Genomic DNA, 17,825 nt, shown 5'->3' on the forward strand with positions numbered 1-17,825 from the left:
AGAAGGGGAATGGAAACAAGTGGGAGGTCACAGACTGAGAATTAGAGCAGAAATCCCAGCAGCGCAGAGTATTTCAGTAGAGGAGGATGAAAGGTAATGTGACCTGCCTACGAATCTTAGTAAGGGCAAGGAGGCATGTAACATGGTACAGTTTGCTGATGTGAGTGGCATTATGGAGGCAAGGCAGAGAGTGAAATTGTGAGAAGCAGTTTTCCCAGCAGCACAGAGTATTAGAGGAGAGGAGTGTGCTGATGTTGTGAGGGGCAATCACCTGTCCACTTAATATTATTGAGGATGGGACTGCAGGGGATGGGGCAGTGACATGATGTTAGGAAGGGAATGGAGACAAGAGGAAGGTTACGGGGTGGAAGGAGCAGCACAGAGTATTTCAGAAGTGTTGATTTTGTCACATGCAGTGACCTTTCAACTGATGTAATTACACTAGTAAGGACAGGGTTACACGTGACAGCAGCAGTTTGATGATGTGAGGAGTAAAATAGGGACAAGTGGGAAATCACCGACTGATTGTAGATTGAGCATTGTCCTCCAGCTGCACAGAGTATTTCAGGAGCAAAATGTGTTTATCTTGTGTTAGAAGCAGTGACTTGCTCACTTATATAATGATATTAGTGCGGACAGGACTGCAGGTCATGAGTGTAGAGTCATGATGTTAGGAGGGTAATGGTGGCAAGGGGGATTATAGACATAGTGGAAAAAGCAGGGTCATTAGCAGCACAGAGTATTTCAGGAGAAGAATGTGTAAAATAGTGACCTGTCCACTTATATAATGATGTTAGTGAGGACAGAGCTGCAGGAGACATTGTCATGATGACGATGAGGAGGGGGAGGATGGGACAAGTGTGAGGTCAGAAAGCAAACAGCATATTATCCGTGTCATATAATAGGATTGTTTTAAAAAAAAAAATTATAAAACAAAAAAGTTGAAGAAGTAAAGGTTTCCAGATGGTTAGACTTAAGTCCCCTCATTAACATCCCACGTTCTATCACTGCTGTCATTCTATCAAATGCAATATCTCAACTGATCCGATTCCTGCGCCGATTCCCATATCTGTCATTACGTATAGAGCCCATTATGCACATCCAGATGTTCTGAGCACCACCAGTGTTTAATTAAATGTTACGCTCCTTACTAATGGAGGCGCAGCGCTGGCACTCAGAATAGAACCGCTATTCCTGGGACTGGTTCCTAACATAAAATATTCATACATGCCACGTGCACAGCGCTGGTGAATTCATCCACAGGGCATGGGGATATCTATAATCACCAGTCACTGACCAGTGATCCACGACCACAGGCCAATTATATGCCTCACATCAACAGAAACTTTTTGCCATAAAACAAAATTGTGACATTTTAGTACCATTTTCAAATTATCTGCTTGCTGTCATTGAATGAGTCCATTTATATTTACATCCAGAATCCGAAAAACCTCGACATACATAACCTATATGTGTCACAACTAAGGGATTGCTGAAGTTGTATCCAGTGCAGACAAATCTCAGTGAACTAGATAGATCACCACCGGCTCAATTCTATTCTGATAGTTTGATACAATGTATCAGTGCAGGTAAAATATATCAGACTGTTTGGCTCACAGTGTTTCTCAATGTTTCCAAGCCAAGTGCTTCCTACTCAAATAAGTTGTGTTAATTTACCCCTAAGGCTATGATCATACACTGTAGAGTCATGCCATGTAGCCCCTGGGATTCACACTTACTACAGGTTGAGAACCTAGGGTCTAGAATGATACATTTCCAGTAAACCCTCAGCTGTGATACGTTTTAGGTCAGAAACGGTTTTCAGCCTCTGTAGACAAGAATGTTTCTGTTCACTGACAGCAAGCAGAGGTGGTGAAAATTGTGCACATTTAAAACACAAAGTATATTAGAAAGTTGCAGAAAAATAACTTTCTTATACAATGATTATACTTATATAGAGTTAACATATAAGAGAAATGCTGTCTATAATATATAGGACAACCATGGGGACTATGATGATCCTGTGGCTGACGGACTTTAGGATTTGGGTCCCTTCTGCAGGTAACATGAGGGATTCTCATTGTGAGAGTAGTTGATTTGATCCTTCTAAAATATTCACCTATTATGTATTTTAAAACCAGTTAAATTTTAAAATACAAATATACAGATCTGGGGAAAAATTTCTTAGAAGTCATGACTTCCATGCCGGCCCATGTTAGTAGCTGAAAAAAATGCTGGTATTTAGACTAAATATTGATTTTCTAGGAATGTCATAATTATTCTTATCTGATATTAGGGATTTCAGATCTAATAATAGTCATTAGCCTGAAGGAATCCTAATTAAGTGGGCTAAAAACTCTTCCTGCTGTGTTACACCATTTTACCACTAGAGGGAGCACCTTGCATTGAAAATGGTACAAGTTTCCAACATTTGACCTTATTTGAGTCACTCAAGGACTAGACACTGGATCACAAGGACAGTCACAAAGAAACATATTGCTCTGTGCTACCGTACAGATGTAGCCGTCTTTATCTTGACTTTTAATGCATTAAATACACTGAGGAAAGATCCATTATCTTAACTTCTTCAATGACTTTTCAATGACTTTTCAATGACTTATGTTGTGTGATATCACGCTGCAGCAAGTTATCAGAATCAAGATAAAGATGGCTACATCCGTACATCTGAATAGCACATTCTTACGTTTCTTACAGGAAATATTTATATCAAATATATAAAGCAATGTAAGTTTTATATTGAAAGTTGCATAGTGGTTAAGAAGATAACGTTGAGGGTTGTAGTTCCACAGCAACTATAGTGTGGATAATAGTCTATGTTGGGTCTATACAATGCAAAAAAAAGTATTTACCCCTTCCTTACAGGACTTTTCCATGTTTTGTTATGTAACTACATTAAAATTCAGGGAATACAATCACATCCTTATTACTATTATTAAGCACAAAATAATAGATGCGTAAGTATTCACCCCTTCAAGGCAGTATTTAGTAGAGGCAGCTTTGGCAGCAATGATAGCCTTGAGTCTGCATGGATAGATCTATCTGGATCCATCTGGACAGCCAACATGGCCACCAACAGGGGTCACTCACCCAGCTTTCCTGGAGCCCTGAAAGGCGATTTATTCCAAGTTATAGAGTGATACATCCTCGATATTGTATCGCAGCAGAACTAGGCAGCTAAAGCTCCCAATCAGGGTCGGATTAAGGGTTTATAAGAAAAATGGAATGCCCCCCCTTAGTAACAGTGCCAGAAAAAACTTGGTTAAATGAAAGGGGTCTTCTCATTTTAGACATTCATGTCATAGAAGCAGCCACACCATTGGGACCCCTACTTTTGGGACAATGTTGCAGGCTGCTTTGCCTAGCGGAACATAGGATCTCCTGATAGAAGGAAGGGGGGTCCCCAGAGGTGTGATCCCACCTATCAGACATTTATGGCATATCCTGTGAACCTGGGTGGGCTGGAAGAAACTTGGTGGTGAAGGTTTCCAGGCAGATGCCCCTTTTGCCCTCCCTATAATTCGACCCTGCTCCCTTCATGTATCCATCCAGGTCATGTATCACTGCCTATCTATATTTACTATACAGAAGTCTGGGAAATATAGTGGGAGCTACACAGTTCCGAACCCCTGACCTCCACTGGACACTGTAAGGCCCTGTTCACACTGAGTTTTTTTTGCAGGCGGAAAGATTTTGACCTGCCTGCACTCTCTGCCGCGATTTTGGCAGCTTTTCCGCAACGTTTTTCAGCCACTGCCATTGAATGACGCGGGCAAAAAAGGCAGCGGAAACCGATTTCTCTACCCCTATTGATGTCAATCAGAGACGGAAATGCCCGAAGAAAGGGCTTGACGCTGCTTTTTTGGCTTGTGGGAAAAAAACACCTCCGTCTCCCATTGAAATCGGTTTCTGCGTCAAAAACAGCGTCAAAATACTCCATGTGAACTAGCCCTTAGAGCTCCCTTTGAAGATCTCATCTGGTAATCTACTTGAAGAGGAGCTGTCACCTCTCCCGACATGTCTGTTTTAGTAAATACTTGTATTCCCCATAAAATTACAATTCTGGAACATATTTTCTTAGAACTCTGCGATGTGCCGTTCCTCTGTTATTAATCCTGGAAAAGTATGAATAAATTGACAACTGGGCGTTACCATTCCCCTTGTCAAAGGGGCGTGTCCCTACACAGTCTGAGACTGTGAGCACTGATTGGACATTGTCAGTCTGTGTAGGGACACGCCCCCTTACTGGTAACACCCAGTTGTCAGGTTTTTATAAATTTCCAGGAGGAATAACAGAGGAACAGCACCAGGCATAGTTCTAAGAAAAGATTTTCCAGAATTGTTATTTCATGGGGAGTATGAGTATTTAATAAAACAGACGTGTCAGGAGTGCGGACAGGTCCGTCTCCGTGTATATAGAGCATTATGCTAGAAAGCGCCATTGTTTTATCGTCTGTGAGTTGCGCCATAAGAAAACGTTTTATTTGTGGAATGAAAACTTCACTTTAAGGAATATGAGATGAAGATAAGTCTATGAATACATTATATCCCGCACAGGAAGCTTAATAAGAGTAAACAGGTGTTTGAGGATTATTACCTTCATTTGCATATAACAAGCTCCCATTTAAGAAATTACTCTATAGAAGAAAATAATTTTTCATGGAAACACATGAGATTAAAGAGGGAGAGGGGGAGGGGGGCTTCATCTGGTTCCTTTCCAGCAAAATTAGAAAATAGATATACTCTGTGATCTCTGAGGGATTCGTGTCAAGGGGTTGAGATTCCATAATTGAGAATTACCTACGATCGGCCATAAAACCGACAATAAATTGTTATAGAGGAAAATCTCAGTAAATAGATGTCAGGTTCTCCAGCGTCGAGGCAGAGGTGTAACTTGTGGCTCCTTGGCCTCAATGCAAAACCTACTACAGGGCCCCCCAACTATCACATGTCATTTATAGTACTGGTCTCCTCATATGGAAAAAGAGTAAAATGTTTGGGGCCCCCCTCAGCCTTCAGAGAGCATCTGCACCCGCTATAGTTAAAGGGGTTGTCCACGAATGGACAGCTGATGACCTGTCCACAGGATAGGTCATCAGTAGATGATTGGTGCGGCTCCGACGCCTGGAACCTGCACTGATCAGCTGCTACGGCTGCCTCCGGGCACCGGATGTTGTGAAGGGTATATAGTAGTTGGAGCCGGAAGCAGATGGCTCCGACCATGGCATAGAGACCGTGCTGCAGAACAGCAACTCTGCTCACTTCAATAGTACGGCAGCTCGGCCGCTATTCCGTAACCAAAGCCGTCTGCTTCCAGCATGGATATCCGGTGCCCGGAGCAGTTGATCGGTGCAGGGTGCGGGTGTCGGACCACCACCGATTATATACTGATGACCTATCCTGTGGATAGGTCATCAGTTGTGCGTTCGTGGACAACCCCTTGAAACCCTAAGGTCCCATGCACACGGACGTGCTTTTGCGGCCACAATTCCCCCGAAAATCCACGCGTGAATTGCGGCCCCATTCATTTTAATGGGCCCATGCACACGACCGTGGTTTCCATGGTCCGTGCATGGCCCAGGAGCAAAAAGAACGATAATAATGTCTTATTACGGCCGTGTTCTGCGGTCCAGGCTCATAGAAAATAATGCACGCGCCCATGAGCACGGCCCGTGATTTGCGGGGAGGCTCGCGGGTGACACTCTGCGGCCGGCCGACCCGAAAATCACGGCCGTGCACATGGCTATGTTGTGTGCATGAGGCCTTACTTATAGGCAAGAAAAACATAGCAGACTCATTTACAAAGTATATTACAGTGTCATAGTTAAGCTAGGGGGCGCTATGCTGGCATTGATGCCATAAAGTTCAGTAACAGTCTTGGAAGATGTAAAACTTGAAAAGTCAGATGTGACTGCTGTGAAGCCCAATATCCCCTCCCTCCATGAAACACTCCCATTGGGGCGGGAAACTGAGATATGGGATGCTGTTTGCAGAGCTACTTGGAGGGAACACTGTGGTCTCTCACTAACAAAATAGCAATACACTGGGATAAAAAAAATATTCTTTTTTTTATTTGAAGCCCGTTTTTTGTTAGAAAGAACAACAATGGTGACCACAGTGTTACCTCCATGTCACAGAAAGACATAATGATCCTGGAGCATATTTTTTTAAATTCTACTTTGTGGCATCCCTCTGTTATTCCTCCTGGAATTTTTTTAAAATAATTATCCCCTCGTTCTCGGCAATGCTTGATCAGACCCCTATTGTTCTTACCTTTAGGCCAGATTCACACGAGCGTGTGCGTTTTGCAAAAGGCACTTGACAGCTCCGTGTGTCAGCCCCGTATGATGCGCGGCTGCGTGCTTTTCGCGCAGCCGCCATCATTATGACACTCCATTTGGATGTTTGTAAACAGAAAAGCACGTGGTGCTTTTCTGTTTACATTCATTCTTTTACTGCTGTTTTGCGCGAATCACGCTCGTCCCACGGAAGTGCTTCCGTGTGGTGCGCGTGATTTTCACGCACCCATTGACTTCAATGGGTGCGTGATGCGCGAAAAACGCCAAAATATAGAACATGTCGTGAGTTTTACGCTGCGGACTCACGCTGCGCAAAACTCACGGACAGTCTGCACTGCCCCATAGACTTATATTGGTCTGCCCACGTAAATCACGTTCGTGTGAATACGGCCTCACCTTTCGGATTGTTCTAAAAGGTAAAAAGACGGTTGTCATGGGACAACCCCTTTAAGGGTATGTGCACACAGAGTGTTTTCAGCCGTTTTTCTGAAAAATCGGAAGCAAACGCCTACAAACATCTGCCCATTAATTTCAATGGGAAATACGGCGTTCTGTTCCGACGGGGCGTTTTTTTACGCCTCATGTTTAAAGAATGGCGCGTAAAAAAACGCCCACGAAAAAGAAGTGCAGGACACTTCTTGAGCCATTTTTGGAGCCGTTTTTCATTGACTCTATAGAAAAACAGCTCCAAAGATGGCCGTAAAAAACGCAGCGAAAAACGCGAGTTGCTAAAAAAACTTCTGAAAATCAGGAGCTGTTTTTCCCTTGAAAACAGCTCCGTATTTTCAGACGTTTTCGATTTTGTGTGTGCACATACCCCAAGTCTTAGCAGCATAGTATTATTTCCCTGCAATATCCTATATGACTTTACATTATCATAGTTCCTTTACACTTACTTTATATTTATAGCCCCCGATCTGACATTCTTGGCTACAACTCAGTCCTAAAACTTTTATTCTTGACGGCTCCACTTCCAGCTATGTCAGGGAACTAAATGGAATGTTTTATTTTTAGATATATTTTTCATACAGTCATTATGGTTTTTAGCGCCGCTATTTATCTATTGATTTTAATCAGGAAGTGACGGGGGATTCATCTAGTCTTCTATTATTAGTTCAGGTTCGGGATGATGTGCTGCTAAAATACCTGTAAATAATAACTTGAATTTTAGAAATCATTTTTTTTTTTAAATATTTCTGTCTCCCGGGAGAGATCTTCTTCCCTGTGTTCATTAAAAGTCCACAATTATTTTTGGCAGATGGCATTTTACATTTTGACATAAAACATCTGCTCTTTCAGCCTGATTGCTGTTTATTTAATGTCTCCACGCGTAAGATATTACTTTACACGGAGCTGGTAGAAGATGGTTGAGCTTCTCACATAGCAGGCAAAGGTGACTAGTCCGAAAAGAGATTTTGGCCATCAATTGAATACAGTAGAGGAAAGCCATGGGGGTCAAAATCCCCTTGGACCACTGGACAAACATTATGGTCAACAGTGTGGTCTTCTCCTTTCAACTAACTCTATGGAAACAGGACCCAATGACACCATGTTGTCTCCAACATGTGGCCAATGACCTCAATGACCCGGAATACACCATTATTCAATCAAATACGTAATAATTGTATAACATAGTAAGAAAATTATTTTTTTTTTATATCAAAGAAGGCGCAACAAGTATCCACGGGGCCCCATAGCAAATTATAGAATAGGCTCCATCAGAACCAACCTCAGAAACACGTAGGTTCGGGACTTTGCTTTGTTCCCGAGTTTCCATCATCCATAGTCATCTCTGAGGGTAGGTTGGCTCCCTTAATTGCTGCTTACCTGCTATCCTGGTAATTATGCTAACGGTATATATGAACTACTGTATACGATATGGTTTCTGGGCAGCTGGGTAACAGGTAGAAACAAGAAAAACCCTATCTTTTAAAGGATTCAAAAAGTTATAGCATTTTTTTCAGATCATACTGGGATTTCCTGCTCTGAGTGAGAAAGATAGAGCTGCTTTATTTAGTGTTCGGACACAGAGCTATACACAAGACTGAGGGAGGGATTGCACTTCTAAAATACAAAACAAAACCTAATGTTTTCTCATGGGGCAATAAAAATACAGTTTTCATCTACATTCCATGCAAAAAAGGGTTTTAATTGGGGGATAGTTTTGGAGTTTACAGCCCCTTTAAGACGGGCTTTGTACCCTTTGTCTTTCAAACTCCACTTACAGTTTATTGAATGTGGTTTACGGGAGTTTTAGAGCTTCATGATTGATACAGTAGAAAGAAATCAGAATCTCACCTCAGGATATGACCACTCAGGGGAGTAATCCGTCACCATAAACAGTCGTCCACTTTGATGCAGCATCCCCAGGGTACTTTGTGCCGCCGCTGAGACAACTTCGGCAACATGCATATAAGCCATGGTGGTGGCTCCATTTTCAGAATTGTTTAGCTGCATACTTGCTTGCTGAGGGCTACAACAAGGGATGCACATTTCAGCCTGAGTGTATGCGGGTCTGTTACCATCTTCTGCCTGAGGCAAAACATTGCTATCTCCAGCCACCAGCTGATGACCATAGATGGTGTTACCCCCTCCTTCTACTGATATAAAGTCATTGATAAGGTCGGAGAACTGGTTGCTGAAGGAGATATCAAAATGATCTAAATTAAGTTCCATGTTGGAAGAGTTACTTAGCGCTTGATGAGCAACAGGATAGAGACCTTGCACCATATTTCCCTGCAAAATCGGAAGGCCGTTGCCATTCCTCATTGCTGTACTGTTTTCTGAATGCATATAATGCTCCGCATTGCAAGTCTGAAGATTTCCAGGTTTGAGAAGGTTCGCGTTCCCTTCAGACTGTTGAGATGTCTCCATTTGAACCTCCTCATTAGTCATTGTTTGATAATTTGCTTGGAACTGCATAAGTTGGAGAGAAGATGTTGACTCTATTCTAGCTTGGTCAATTGTACAGTTGGTTGGCGGTTGACTGGAGGCTTCAGTCTTGACGTTTGTCATCCCTAACGTGTTGACGTATGTGTTGCTTGAGTCATTAATACCATTGTGGGAATTTTGCTCCAGAGGGATTGGTTTGCTGGCATCTTGTAAAAAGAAGCTAGGGGAAGGGGTCTGATGGACGTGGGGACTCTGCACGGTCTGGTTGAAGCTGGTTGAATAATTTTTGTTGGAGTCGATAGCACTAAAATCCATTTGCTCCAACGTGGTGCTAGGACTAAGTCCACCTCCTGATGGCAACAAGCTAGAACCGGGAGTGAGCGTCAAGGTGTTAGACGATGTAGATGGATAGCTCTCCTTCGCCAACTGTTGCTCGAACGTTGTGTCTTCTATTTTTATCTCTTTTGTTAAAATTGTGTTGAAAGTAAAACTACGTTCTGCGCTGGATGACCTTCGTATATTGGTGGTAATGTTGTCTTCTTTTAGACCATTTCCACCATACGTCTGCCCTTGTTTTGGGTTATTGAGGAAACAGTCTGGGTCAAAATTCATAGCGGTTTCTGGGATTTTTCTGCTGTTATCGAGGGTGGTGGACAGTACAAGCTCATCGGAGACATTAGCAGACAACATGGACAGGCTGTCGGAGCTGCCTGTCGTGGGGAAGGCAAACTTGTGGCCATCTGAACTCACTGCCAATACGAGTCCCTGGTTGGTTGTATCTGAGGACAAGAGGTGTTGATTGGGACCAGTGTTTGGTGACATTGTGTACACTGCTTCATTGGTGACTTCAGACATAAACACAGTGGCATTTTGGGAGAGGCTCCCCATGACTGAGGCTACACCCATGCTAGAGACACCCGTGACAGCAGGACTGTCGGCCATATCTGGGTCACTATTCAGGCCACTGCTGATGGACACAGGGGAGTTCTGGGTGGTGTCAGGAACCTCCACTTGATTTGTTGAAGAAACCTCGGTACTGTTTTGATGGAGCAGCACTGGTTTTGCCATTTTGCCATTTCTTTTCTCTCGGCTGGAGGATTTGCCATGACTGTGCTCATTCTTTCCTTCTGAAACATCATTATTTTGTACCTCTGAGTGAGCGCTGTAGCCTCCTGTCCTTGGCTCGACCTTTGGTGAGATGATGCGATGTTTGGCACTGTTACATTTGTGATGAATACTGCTACCCGCACCTGTAATAATGAAGATGATATTACCACATTAATAAAGCGACACAATGGCGGTGTTTTATTTTAAGAGTGCAATTTTCAGCTCAAAATTAAAAATGTTCCTGCTTATTTGCTGGTGTTTGCCATTCAAATAAAGGACAAAAATATTCTAAATCAGTAAGGCTGGGCACACAGTATAATGCTTGGGCAGATTGGATAGAGGGAATATTTGTATTGCCTAAAGGTGGCCATACACATAAAATGACTGTCGGCCCGACAGTTACTTCTCCCGACTTCCCCATAAACATGCATGCTTGTCTCAGCTGAGCGTGCATGTTTATTTTAATGGGGAGAGGGGAAAAAAAATTGCATCAACATTGAAATCCAACATGCCGCATCCTTTTTTCCCCAACATCTGCCATCAAGGCAGACTCGGTGGGTGGCCCTCCTACACATTAGATCACCGCCAGTTCCTGCCAAGTGGGTTCACTTGCGATCTGTCTAATGTCTACGGCACCTTAACATGGAAAATTCTCATAGTTGTTGTATTGCAACAAACCTTAAACTACTTTAAAAAGTATTTAAGGTAAGACAAAGAAAAACTTTATGAGGGAATGCCCAAAAGACCTGCCAAAATTTCTCTCCTCCTTGCCCCATTTTCATTAGCGAGCCATTCTAGTAATTATCCTATAGAGCTCCGTATTTTATGTGTATGACTAGATTATGTCGACAGCTCTTCTCCTGGTATATTGGTCATACTCCATCCCTTTGTGTTCCAAGTACTGTATAGCAACTTCTTTACTTCCCCCTCCCTGCTCTCCTTGTCATTTATATTTCATCAGCCAATCTGAATTCAACAAGAGTGAAGGACCTGTTACCGGACCGGCAGAGCCTAATTTACCTATTAGATAATACATCTTCTTCCTTGTAAAACCTTGTATTAAAGAGGGAGCCAAGCGACAGTCTGTAAGTGAGGAGACCCTGATCATGTCACATTATATCTTGTGCAGAGTTAGAAACAGGTAGACGAACAAGCTGACCCTCCCACTGGTGGAGAAAAGCAGCTCCAGCTTCCAGCATGAAACGACTGTAAAAAAAAAGCCTCAAAGAGAGTTTCACTTATTTAAATTTGGGGGGGGGGTATTTATTAACTATCCAATTATTCCCGGATTATAGTGGCAATTATTGGAATCTGAAGTCCAAGGATGTTTGGGGAAACCTTTGGTAATTATATGTGATATATTAACAGTCAGCCTAAGGCTGAACTGCAATACTTCACACAGCCCATGGACAATGGTGGTGCTGTTTCTGGATTTTTTTTTATTTTTTTTTCTAATCTCAGACAGCCCATTTAAGCTGCTTATACAAGAAATTACATTTAGTATTGATACAGTATATATATATTACTATAATATTTATTTACGACCAATAGAAATATCGATTGACCTAAAATGTTTATTGATCGTTACTGATTAGGCGCTAACTATCATTACGTACAATCGGCTGTCATACAAGGATGACAGCAGGGATCACCTGCGAAACGTTGAGCTCCTTTTTATTGTTTTATTTATTGTTTTATTTATGTATTTTACCAATCCATTGATTAAAACTTTTTAAATGAGAAAAAATGAAAAGTAACTTTTTGACCCAATACTGGGGCTCGGTCTTTTTCACGGACACACAAAGCCTTAGGGTATGTTCACACGCAGTGGCGTTTTACGCCTCCAATTACGCCTGAAAAAAACACCTCCATTACGCCTACAATGCTTTCAATGGGTTTTACGGTGTACTGTTCCCACGAGGTGTTATTTTACGCGTCGCTGTCAAAAGACGGCGCGTAGACGCCCGCGAAAAAGAAGTGCATGTCACTTCCTGGGACGTTTTTGGAGCCGTTTTTCATTGACTCTATTGAAAAATAGCTCCAATAATTTCTGTAAAATACGCCGCAAAAAACGCGAGTTGCTACAAAAACGTCTGAAAATCAGGAGCTGTTTTCGCCTCCGTATTTTCAGACGTTTTTGGTCACTGCGTGTGAACATACCCTTACTGATCTATACGATCACTTCACCGCATAAAACAAGGCCTATTCCACGTCAATGAAAAAATAAAAAACGTTATGGCTGCTGAAATGCAGAGAGGTAAAAAGTAGATGGTCATTAAGACCTTTTCAGGCCCGGTCATTAAGGGGTTAAAAAAATTAACACTCGGCTGCCATATGACAACAAAACACAACCAGTGGCCATCACATACATAACCGAGCTATTTATATTATAGAAGATCCATTTACATAGCGAGTCGTCTCTGGTGGATTCATTGTCTGACACTCGTCTAAAACCGTAGGAAGGAAACTGTGCTGTTCATTAGTGCAGAAGAAGGGAAAGGTTAAGATTTGGGGTCAGTATTGTTTTTGTCCTGACAGCATCTACAGATAAATATGGCTTGAGCGTGAACTGTGTACAATTAACGGGGCGATCTCGTCAAATGATTTTACATTGTGCAAAAATGAAACATTTGAAAACCCCGCAGGATGTAAGTGTACTTTAGTGCAGCAATGTGATTTAGGTTATGCCGGAACTAAAAGAAAACGTAACTTTTCAAAAACATTTCAATAAAAACCAACATAAAAAGTTGAGTAAATTTGTAAATCAGAAGCATAACTTGTAGTTCCGGGGCCCCAATGCAAAATCTGTAACAGGGCCCCGTACCTACCGTATGCCATTTATAATACGGTGCATGCGGCATAGGGGACTTTGGACCTTCTCTGGCTCTAGGGCCCGGGTGCAGTTGCTGCCACTGCACCCCCTATAGCTACTCCGCTATTGTAAATACTTTTCTTCACTTATCTTGTACTGAATTTGAGCTAGTTGTGTTTTCTTCTCCATTCACACCCAAAGTAAAGGTAAATATGCTGCTGGTTCCTTTTTTGGCATATGAATGCAGTTTATCACAGTCAGGTGACCTAAGTGCTGAGCTCTGACTGTCTATAATGCACTGCTCCCTGGTAACCAGCTGAATTCAGAATTTTTAGCTTTCTGTCTGAACGGAGAATAAAACATCATATAATTAAAAAGCAGAGCAGGATAAGTAAAGCAAAGGATTTGCAAAAAAAAAAAGTATCATTTTATGTTGATTTAAATTGTGGAAAATTGTAAATATGTAGTAAAAATGTGGATTTTCCCTTTAAGGACATATTCTATGAGTATAATGCATCAATTATTATTTGTCTTGAGTAGGAGGGGTCTATGATTATTTTTCCGTTGGGGTGTGCCCAGAGATAGAGTGGTCAGGCAACCAGCGCCAGTTGCCATAATTGCCGTTCCCTGTACCACCCCTGCAGATAAAAGTGTCAATGGATTGACCCCTGTTTGAAGCGGTCGGTGACTACTTTTGGCTCTACTGAGAGCTTCGGCCACTCAGCCGGTGAATGGTACAGACGTTAATGGAACACTCATACAATGTATTGTGCCTACTTGAGAGGATTGAGAGGGCGGAGCATGACACAGGGATCTCTTTGGAGTTTTTTGAGTACCTGTGTCATGCTCCGCCCCTTAGGCCTTGCGCTAGACATAACGCAAAGTCAGTTTTGCCTGAAGTGTACCTAGAAATAATATCAGTGTGGTGACATAACGTATCCCCAGGCACTGTCCAGAGCTAAATTAGTACACCCTAACCATCATGTGCAATGACTTATAGGATCTATATACATTATAAAAATAATGTATTCAATTGAACGGTAAGATAGCTCTGTTTACAGTTATTATATTAGTATACACAATCACACATCATAGTCCCTTAATAACACCACTGTCCTTTTAAATGGCTCCCTATGGCACCAGGGACTAGGTGCATCGTCAATGTAGCGCACCCTATAGCCATATTATTGTCCTTGTCGGTCTTTCCCTGGTTGTGCCATTATAACATGATATTACATAGTAACACTCCGCAGATACACTATTACAAAGTTTTTGTCATTCTACATTAATACGTCTTCTGAAGTCCCCCTTATATATGAGCTATGCCTTAGGGGACACCAAAAACTTTTATCCTACATTTCCGCAGACTCTATGCCATATTTGATGACTGTTTTCCTATAACAAGGTTTCTGTAAATTATCCTGCGTTATATTTGCACAAATCTTTGGCTTAAATTCTCCGCCGCTTGCTGTGAAGGCCCATGAATTTTTGATCCTTCTTCTGCTAATTGTTTTCCTTTTCTTCCCAGAAACTTTAATTATTCTATAATGACCCAAAAGGAGATGAAAGGTAATCCTTCCTTACTAATGGCTGTAATTACTTGTGTCAAGGAGCTGGGTCAGTTTCAAGTGCTTGGGAAGGAGGGAGAAGAAAAACTATTATTTTAAAACCCTGCGCTTAAAACAGAAAAATAAAACAAAAAAATAAAGAAAATTCATCCAGCAATACAAACCTGAGGCAAACCCAAGAACAGGAAAATCAGTTCATTGCCGGACCCCTCCCATCACGGCCCCATAGAAGTTGTGTGCATCGCCTCTATGCTAAGTATGCCACTGCCTTCGTGCCTTATGAGCATCAGTTCCCTCCTCACATTATAAGATGGAACATAAAATATGAATAAAAATTTTTTTTTATTGAATATTTGAACTGTTGGCTATGCTGTTGCCTTTAAGGCCATGTCCACCTTTGTGACATTTTTTTTTATTGCTCCAATTAATCTAAAATGCTAAATAAAGCAACTCTTCAAACAGTCTTGGTTGAAGAAAAAATCAACCGTTTTATGTATACAGCTCCTATGCAGAGCTATGTGTCTTCATGGTTAAAGACTACAAACAATCCTGCAGTCACGTGTTACTCCGCTCCCTCTGACCTCTGCTAGTAGCATCCTAATGAACGATCAATGGGATTGGCACTTGGGGACCACAGTGAGACCTAATTCTCTACAATTACCTGGAGAGCCCCTTTAAGAACATAGTACATTGTTCCTCGCATCTCTCTTAAATGACTTCAGTGTGATGTAAATGTATCTCTATTTATCGTATCTATTCCTGTTTCTCCATATGTCAATGTTTATAACCGCAGGTGTTGTGTTGCTTTGTTGTATAGAATGTTTTCTATGCTGTTACAACATGGAAATAAATATTGTGATAGCACTTTTCTCAGAAATAACAATAGATAAACACTTGCAACACATTATTTGTTAGACACTGAATATGGAAACTTCATTGGCATAGCGGCTGCCCTTCCATGCCGTAATGCAACTGAATGTCCCAATGTGACTGCAACATGTGGCAGCAGTTTCCCTTTAGCTCTAGCTTTATTTCATATAAGGGTTTACTTTTTTTTCTCCCAAAAACAGCACCACTCTTCTTAATGGGCTGTATCAGCAATTAAATGGGGTTCAGCTGCAATACCACACACAGCCACTAAACAAAAGTGGCGCTGTTTCTGGATAAATGCAGACATTTGTTTTCTAATCTCAGACAACACTCTTACAATCCCTTTCATAATATGGTCAGGAAAGGGTCTTCATTCTCTTTCTCCAGCCTCCTTATGATGTATTAGTAAACTCCACAGTCTTGCTAAGTCCCCCTGAATCTTGTTTTCAATATGTGTACACATTAACCGCACTAGCAAACTGAGATATGTTCTTTTTTTGGCTTGTGGGCAATTGTGTTGTTGAATCTGCAAGTATATGAATAATTTGTGCATAGAAGCAAAAGGCCAGTGAGATACCAATGAATATATGTGAACAGGAAAAAAAAATCCCATTATGTCTGTGCAATAATAATATAGGCTGCTCCTAATAATACTGCAGAATGGTCGTGCAATAAATATGGAATAGTGAAATAGTACAAGCTGAGGTCATTAAAGAGCTGACATAGTCTGTACAAGCTGGCTGAGTCGAAAATAAGCCTAAAAAGCACTGTAAGGAAAAAAACAACAAATACATATAAATAATAACAATACATAAATAAATTAAATAAATATATATAATTAATTAATATATGACATAGAAAATAAATATATGAAAGAAATAGCATAATACATAAATAAAATAATGTAGATTCTGTGCCCCAGAGTAAATTTAATTATGGATTATTTTATTTTAAATAATAATAATAATAATAATAATAATAATAATAAAATTATTAAATAAAAAGTCAAATAAATAAAATATGAATTAAATAGCATAAATAAACTGCTATATATTGTTTCCATTCCATTGCCAAATCCATTGCCTCAGAGTAAATTTAATAATGTATTTTTTTGTAATAATAATAATAAAAAAATAATAATATCTATATAGTTAATATATTTAAATTGGAAATAAAATAAATAAAATATGGTTTAAACGGTATAATATAGAAATAACCTTCTATATTTTCATTGCTTTTATGATAACACCATAAATTTAAATGGTGTTTTTTTCTATTTTTAAAGAGAAATTATAAAAAGTCTTCTTGTTCAGATCGAACTAACATAATAATAATAATAATAATAATAATAATAATAATAATAATAATAATTACTAATCTTAAAACAAGTTTGTTGACAGTACAAAATAGTTAATTAACATAAATAAAACAAGTTATATATATATATATATAAAATAAAGTTTTCCGGGGATAATTTCTGTGGCTTTAATAGTCATATCCTGTCTGAATGGACTGGGAAGTAAAAACGTAAATAATAGCCTTTGCGGACAGAATAGTTAAGAATAAACAGTTTATCATCTGACCAACGACTATTAACAAGAGCAATATTTTTGTAGTCGAGAGAATTATGGCATCTGTCACCTACGTACTATTACCTGATAATAACCATGATCACATGAGGCAAAGCAAGGGCAGCCATAGAGTAATGGACAAAGGTCTAACCAACACTAATTGGGTAATGAGACATCAGCCTGTCCATAAACCCCACTGTGTCTTTCTAAGGCAATCAACCTGTAGCTCTGTGGCTATCAGGGCATGCTGGGAGTAGTAGTTTTGCCACAGCTGGGGAGCCACAGGTTGGAGACCACTGCACTATGGGAAGGATTAAGTAAGTGCTCAGTAATTCTTCAACATGTTATCTCACTCATAAAAGTTCACCTTTGAATTAGTTGTGTGTATTGCCGATTTATATGGAATCTGGCTTTAGATCAACATTTCTTAGGGCTATTTCTAATATTATTGAACACAGTAAAGCACTGGTGACCTTGGGGGACTAGGTTCTTTCCCCTGTGAACACCCCTGCCTGGGGCCAATGTAAGAATTTAAAACAGGTTTTAAATGCCTTTGTGTTGAATTAATATACTTCTAAAAATCCCCCTACAATTGACAATTAAATATACATAATATCCCCATATATAGATTGAACCATTAAAACATGCTGCTATTCATAAAATAAAGCATAAATATTATTTTTAAACT

The 17,825-nt window shown here is 40.5% G+C and overlaps 1 protein-coding gene across 7 annotated transcripts in view; it reads right to left on the reverse strand.

Annotated features, from left to right (window-relative positions):
- The window catches only part of CAMTA1 (calmodulin binding transcription activator 1), a 1,213,376-nt gene that overhangs the window by 156,775 nt on the left and 1,038,776 nt on the right, over window positions 1-17,825 (reverse strand). For all 7 annotated transcript variants that reach the window (XM_075839423.1, XM_075839422.1, XM_075839421.1 and 4 more), the window contains one exon: window positions 8,616-10,459. In XM_075839423.1, coding sequence (XP_075695538.1) covers window positions 8,616-10,459 — 1,844 coding nt within the window. The remainder of the gene's footprint in view (window positions 1-8,615; window positions 10,460-17,825) is intronic.

Source organism: Rhinoderma darwinii, chromosome 10 (assembly GCF_050947455.1).
Source record: "Rhinoderma darwinii isolate aRhiDar2 chromosome 10, aRhiDar2.hap1, whole genome shotgun sequence".
NCBI lineage: Eukaryota > Metazoa > Chordata > Amphibia > Anura > Rhinodermatidae > Rhinoderma > Rhinoderma darwinii.